Consider the following 7,289-nt stretch of genomic DNA (forward strand, 5'->3'; position numbering starts at 1 on the left):
AACTTATTAAACTGTAAAAAAAAAAAATTAAATCAGCAAAAAAATATAAATAACATGCACATGTATTTTGATAAGACCAAAAATGCAACTAATACCGAAAAATACATATCAATTATACTAAAAATACATATTGCCAAAAGACTCTTGATGAATACTTAATATAAAAATATATTTTCACAATTATACTGTCATCTCACAAATAAACTTTCTATTGAATTCTACCCTCCTAATATCATCAGAACATAAAATACATAGTAACTAATTGAAAAAAATACAGATAATTTTCAACTTTGATAAAATCCTTATTTAGAGCAAAACAACACTTAACATTCAATAATAAAAAATACATTTACAACAAAAAAATAGGAAACCTCTTCCTCACAATATATAACATCAATATGCATTTTTATCAGAACAAAAAATACAATCAATACTAAAAAATACATATCAATTATACAAAAAATATATATAGCAAAAAAACTCTTCATGAGTAGTACCCTAGTCAGTATATTTTCACAATTATGCTATCATCTTCACAAATATGCTTTCTACTGAATTTTGCCCTTCTAATATCATCATAATATAAAATACATATTAACAACTTCAAAAAAATACATATAACTTACAACTTTAGCAACATCTTTACTTAGAGCAAAACAACACTTAACACACAATAATAAAAATAAAAAATACATTTACAATAAAAAATACCTATTCCTCACTACCTTCTTCAGAATCATCTGCAAAAGAGTTCTGAAGATCCTCATTAACCTTACTCAAATCTTCAATTTCTTTAGCTTTCCGTTTTTTCTCGTATTTTTAAATTTTTTGTTCCTTTGGAGAAGGTGTTTCTTCAACAGCTTTTCTTTTTTTTAATTTCTGTCATTGTCACCGGGTCGTTGCGAAACTTTGACCTAATCTCCTTCGATATCTCAAATTTCTTCGACTGTAAAGAATTTGAAACAACTTTAACTACATCTTCTTGAGTTACCCCAAGACTAAAAGATGGTCCATAATCAGACACCAAATTAACATTCCGCATACCACTATTTGTTCGTGATTTTGGTGTGTTTAGCCATTAAAACAAAAAAAATCTTAAAATCTAATTTTGAGATGTATTAGAGTGAAAAAAAAAATGCTAACATGCAATAGCTAAATTAAGAGTTACCTGAAATATAGGAAGATAATCTTTATAGATTGTGCTAAAATAGTGCAAAAGGAAATAAAATTGATGCGGGAAGATATTGTTTATGGCGAAAAAAATGGAACAAATATTTCAAAAAAAAAAAAGAAAGAGAAAAATAATGGCGTGAAAAGGAGGAAAACTGTAAGGTTACTTCTCCTAGGCGATAAAAAGTAGGTGACCACATAAAATAATGCTACAAATGCTACAAAATGTAATTTGATATAACTGTTGTTATTTTTTGTAATTTAATACTTTAATATGCTACTTTATCTATTTTTCCATATTTTTTAGTTCCAATAATTAAAATTTATTTGCTATTATGAAAATTTAAATTTAACAGGAAAAATGAACAAAAAAAAATGAGGATAAATTGCCAATCAAACACAAGAAATATAGCCAACATTATTTTTGTCACTTTATTACGAGACATGAAGCAACATTTTACCAGTTCTCTAATTAACTCAAAGATATGATTTTGCTATTCGACCCTCAGCTCCATTAGGGTAAAACCCACCCGGTTTACTCTCTTGTCCACTTCCGTACACTATTCGCAGTATTTCTTCCGGTGTTCTATCATAGGCAAGCGAGTACTTGTCCCCTGCAAGTAGACAGATGGGTAGTCAGTTAAACATTTTTTACGTATATGTATTAAACGTTAAACATTTTTAATAAAATTTTTGACTTCGTTAATACCTGCAAGTATATTCCCCCTTATACTTCCTTCAGCACCAAATTCTCGTTGCACTCTAAGTCCTTCATCTTTAATGCCATGGCGTCCCAGCTTGTTCCTTAGCGCTGATATCCGGTTTGTGAATTCTGTTACCGTTATCCCATATGGTTTCACGTTCTCTCTTCCTCGCTCGTACAACAAAGCTCTCAGAACTGCATCTTGGCCCGATTCTACTCCCAATAGTCCTGCTACAAGCTGTCATCAAAATATTCACACAATCAGGTCATTCATTCGATAATCATCGGTGTTCTTGTGAAGCATTATAAATAATCTAGTGCAAATGATTACAAACTTCCTATACATGTTAAAATTCACTAATTGCGACAAAAATATAATTTTTACACTGTGTATAACTTAAACTCAAAACAGAAAGAATTAAAGTTTTATACCCCTCATATAAACAATTTCTTAATCTATCAGGCCATCCACAAAATGTCTATCCACAACAATAACATATTCAGTATACTCTCACATAGTAGGGTCTGAGAAGGATAGAGTATACACAGTACCACTACCTCAGACGTGAGGTAGAGTGACGTTTTCTGGTAGACTTTTATCTACATATAAACCTTTTTAAAGTGTAAAATTTGAAATCTTGAAAGTAAAAATTTTTACCATCTACAATAATATAATTGTAAATTGGAATAATCAAAGGGAGTGTTATCATAATTTACTCTTTTGGCAGTAGGGCTGTGAAGTTTAGGATTGGCTCCAACATATCCAGTGAGTCCAACATAAGGGATGACATAGGATGCAAGAAGATAGTTGATGTCATTAGCATAAGGATCAAAAGGTGGTTCTAACGGATGTCCAAATGCATCATTCATCACTGTTGCAAATGATTCTCTACTTAGATTCAACAATGGCCTTGGAAATCCTGCTACTGTATCCTTGATTGCCCTGCATCAATTGTGACGTTTTGCTTTTAGTATGGCTAAAAAAGAATGATATATAAAGACATAATACATAAACATGTCATTTAACTTGGCCTTAAATCACATCTATGATCTTCAACTTTTGGTGTGTACAAGTAGGCACTTGAACTTATATAAAGTTGAACAAATAGATGTAAACACCTAATTTTTTACCAAACCTAAGTGTTTTTGCCATTTAGTGTTCAATTTCGTTTTAGGGTCCAAATTAGATATTCTAAATTTAACTTATTTTTACTAAATTTATTTTTAAAAAAATTCTGAAAAAAAAGACTACAAAAATAGAGTCACATTTTAAATAAGTTTCATTTTTTAGTTTTTATTTGTTTATTTATTTATTTTAAAAAAAAATTCTAAATTATATTTGTTTCTTCTTTCAATTTTAATAAAGAATGGTATGATATTAATTTTTCTTAATCATATTCCCAAGACTAATTATTAGCTTATGTTATATTTTATTAGTTTTTAATTATTTTTATCTTATTAATAATAATAATAATTAAAAAAAAAAAAAAAAAAAAACCTAAACTACCCAAACCACCCACAATTCCCACTCCTAATTAACCTCCCCCACTTTCCCACACACACGACACAAACACACTAACTAATAAACACATGCACACATACACTATATATAATGCACACATGCACTTAAAAAGGAGATACACACACACGGCCAAAGAAACAAAAAAAAAAGAGATTGAAAACAAAAAAGGGGAAAAAAAAAACAAAAAGCAAAAACAAGAAAGAAACAAAAGAGAAAACAGAAAGCGAAAAAAAAGGGATTTGAGTCTGAGGTTTCTTTTGGATTTCGAGTTCGTGGTTCGTTTTCGTTTTTTTTATTGTGAATTACTGGCACAAGAGGTAACCCTCAATATTTTTGTGTAATTTAATATCATGATTATACGAAACTTGATTTCAATAATAGAAAGTTGTTTAGATTCATTGATTGTTTAATTGGTATAACCATTTATTTTCGCATGGTTAAGTTAAAGTAATGTTCCTATCTTAATAGAGTTTCCATTTAGTATTTCAGTGATTAAAACTTTAGTTTTCTTGAATAGTCGCTCAAAAAAAAAAAAAGAACAAAAAAAAAATATTTCTCCCTTGTATCTGTTGCATTGGTGAATACGGTGTTGTATATTCATGCCATTCTTTATTCCACTTTTCGTTGTGCTGTGTTTAATTAGTGCTCGTAGTTGTTTGAACAATTTCATATTTTTTTTATATTATAATGTTTAATTAATGGTCATAGTGGTGGTATTTACTTACTATAATGAATAAGGATTTTACATTGTTTGAATTATTATTTTTAATTGAACTAGGAAGTGATTACTTTTGTTTTAAATATTTTATCCATTTTCATGTTATTTTATTTTTTTTATCGAGAGGAAAACTTTAGGACATTATCAAAGTGATAGGTCAATATTAAACTCGAATAAAATTTTATTTCTATCAAGATGTAACTATATATTTGTTTTAGAGACGTTTAAAAGAAATTTAAATACCAAGAATGTTCAACAAATAAAAAATGATAATGAACATGTTTGTGTATGTTTTTTTTTAAGAAAGAAATAATGAAAATTAAATTAGATTTTTGCATGTTAACGAGTAATATTTGAAATGCTAATATGTCACTTTGGCTTGTCTTTACAAGTGTGGGATTAATCTTTTTCGTTGAAAAAAAAAAGTCTATATATACACCAAGCTTAGATCAATTTTATTATGCTTCATTAAATAAATTAACTAGCTTGAATTTAATTGAGACGGGTGGTTAATTTATTCAAAACTCCATAGCAGAAAAGAGAGGAAAAAATAACTGTGAGGGAGTGAACTTATAAAATAATGAGTTAGTTTCTTAACCTCTAAATAATTAAGATTAAACATACAAGTGAAAATTAACGATGAAATTGGAAAGCCCTGCTACCGACCATTCGTTATAATAAAATTAGTCTACCGTTTGAAGCCAATTGAATTGGGTTGGGTAGATTTTAAACCTATTAGGTGCTTATTTAGACTAGAAAAATGGGACGATCCATAAAGGCCTCCGAGGTGCGTGAAATGTACCAAAACTCGCGGTAAGGCCGAAAAAGTACTACTATCGGTAAGCCACACATTAATGCAGTTTTAAATAATTTAAAATAAATCCAAAGTAGGATGTAAGTAGCTTTTAGGATGACAAATATTATGTATCCAAAAGATTAATTTAAGCCAGATGTAAGTCATTAAAGCGACCGTGCTAGAACCACGGGACTCGAGGGGTGCCTAACACCTTCCCCTCGGTCAACAGAATTCCTTATCCGGATTTCTAGTTCGCAGACGGAAAAAAATAAAATTGAAGAGTCATTTCCTTTTGAATAGGGACTCAATAAGGTGACTTGGAACACCCAAACTCAATTCCAAGTGGCGACTCTGTAAGTAAAGTAATCCCTTTTCAAAACGTCACTTTAATTGGAAAAACCCATTTTCTCTGAAACCAACTCCCTAGCGGGGTTGGACGCGGTGAAAAACCGGGGTGTGACAATAGACACACACGTCCTATGTGGCATAGTGCACATAGGACGCCATTAGGACAAGAATTGATCACGTAGAACGTCACATAGGACATATATGTCTACTTGTTCAACTCTATCTAAGTTAAGTGTCCACTTGTGCGCGCCCAAAGTTGAAGATCATAGATGTGATCTGAGACCAAGTTAAAGGACATGTTTATATAGATGCCATAATATTTCTTTTATAAAGAGACATTTTGTTATTATCTTTTTGTTCTAACCTTATTGAAATAATTTTATTATAAAAATATTGTATGTTTATGTGTCATAGTTTGATCAGGCACAGAGTTTAAGAAATAAGTAAAGACCTGATGATCTTTACCAAATTGTCCTTTATTAAAATAATGTATTATTATTATTTTTAATCAAGCGGGACCTTATAAGTGAAATCAATAAGGGTAAAAGTGGAATTATGTATTTAAATAGTTATCAAATAAGGAAAAGGTGACATTATTTTTAGGATGAATAAAAAAGAAAATAATGACAAATGACATATAAAAAGGGACGGAGGGAGTATAAGAAATAGACTAGATTCGGAGTTGGAATGAACTACTACTATCACATGAGAACGGCGTATGAGAGGGATGAGCTAAAAATAAATGGTATTCTTACTTATATTTAAGTACACACCTTTTCTTAATATATATATATATATGTGTGCGCGTGTGTGGAGGGAGTTGGGGGGGGGGGGGGGGGGATAAGGGTAAGTGTGAAGAAAAACAATCAACGTGTTGAATGTTTATGAATAGAAAGGAGACAATCATCGTGAAATGCCTTATATGATAGAACTTGTTTCTTTTCAAAATTTATTTTTTTCAATTTTGCACCCAGTCAAAACAAAACGCATCCTTCACTGAAGCGAGTAATAAAAGGTGAGTTTATAGCTATTAGCTTCCAGAACTAAACAATTGACGTTAAAAATTTCGAGTTGAAAATTGAAAGAAGGCAAGCAAATAAAAAGAGGCATTACAAAAAGACCCAAAGCATCACAAATTCAACCAAGTCTCTAATTTTCACTTAATTAATAAGACATAAGAAATATAAGTAAAGATTAAGAAATGAAAATGAACCTGACATGACCAACTTCTTGAAATCCAAATTGGGCAATAACATCTCTTATAAGAGGGCTAAGTTTAGCAATTTGAGCACTAATAGGCACCGGTCCACCATCAGCAAGTTCAGGTGCAAACTTATCCAAGCCATAGCCCAAAGAACCCCATAAGAAAAATTCAGCTTCCATAAACTCTAAATTCAACGGAAATTCGATTAGATCGACATCCGATTTGGGCACATTACGAGCAACATAATTGTTTTGATCATTTATAAAGCACTCATCAACTGAATAACTTGAACTTAGTGGTAGCAAAATCAGTAATGAAAAATAAACAAATACTATCATTTTTGCAATGAAAGAAGAAGAAATAAGTAACAGAAACTGAAGTTTAATTTGAATTAATATCTTATTGTTATTTATTTATTAATGACGAAATTTTATTTGTCGAATGTATAATGTGTCTGAAAAGATGATGAGAATTGACAGATGGATAAAGAATAAAGAGAGTTTTAATTAAAGTCTAGGTGGGAATGAGGCAGTTGAGGAAATTTTGGATCAAATTTGATTGTATTTTGTTTTGTTTAGGAAAATTGCAAGTGTAATTCATGCCAACTTCTAGCTAGTCATCGTTGGCACCATCTGTGTGCCCTCTCAAATTATTTTTCTCTTTTTTAATTGATTTGATCTGAATATTTTTATTGATGTTCGATTATATTTGGTGTTGTTGCATGACTTATTCTAAAGGCAATGCTTCTAACTAGTCTTTTTTATATTCGAAACTCAAATTTACGGCGGAAGGACCCCGACTATTCCATCGGAATGTATATCGATCTGT

At 30.4% G+C, this 7,289-nt stretch overlaps 1 protein-coding gene across 1 annotated transcript; it reads right to left on the bottom strand.

Moving 5' to 3' along the window:
* Nucleotides 1-1,532: 1,532 nt before the first annotated feature.
* On the bottom strand, nt 1,533-6,830 carry LOC107871218 (desiccation-related protein PCC13-62). The gene is made up of 4 exons (XM_016718074.2): nt 6,471-6,830; nt 2,591-2,816; nt 1,880-2,111; nt 1,533-1,784 (listed from the first exon to the last, which is right to left on the bottom strand). The coding sequence occupies exons 1-4, from the start codon at nt 6,797-6,799 to the stop codon at nt 1,648-1,650; spliced, it is 924 nt and encodes a 307-aa protein (XP_016573560.1). The 5' UTR covers nt 6,800-6,830; the 3' UTR covers nt 1,533-1,647.
* Between the last annotated feature and the right edge of the window lie 459 nt (nt 6,831-7,289).

The sequence above is a fragment of the Capsicum annuum genome, chromosome 5 (assembly GCF_002878395.1).
Source record: "Capsicum annuum cultivar UCD-10X-F1 chromosome 5, UCD10Xv1.1, whole genome shotgun sequence".
In the NCBI taxonomy this organism is placed as follows: Eukaryota; Viridiplantae; Streptophyta; class Magnoliopsida; order Solanales; family Solanaceae; genus Capsicum; species Capsicum annuum.

Coding starts and splice junctions, on each gene's coding strand:
- LOC107871218 (XM_016718074.2), bottom strand. CDS start 6,799: ATGATAGTATTTGTTTATTTTTCATTACTGATTTTGCTACCACTAAGT. Junction 2,817..6,470: donor CAAGAAGTTGGTCATGTCAG/GTTCATTTTCAT, acceptor CAATTGATGCAG/GGCAATCAAGGATACAGTAG. Junction 1,785..1,879: donor AAGGGGGAATATACTTGCAG/GTATTAACGAAG, acceptor GTCTACTTGCAG/GGGACAAGTACTCGCTTGCC.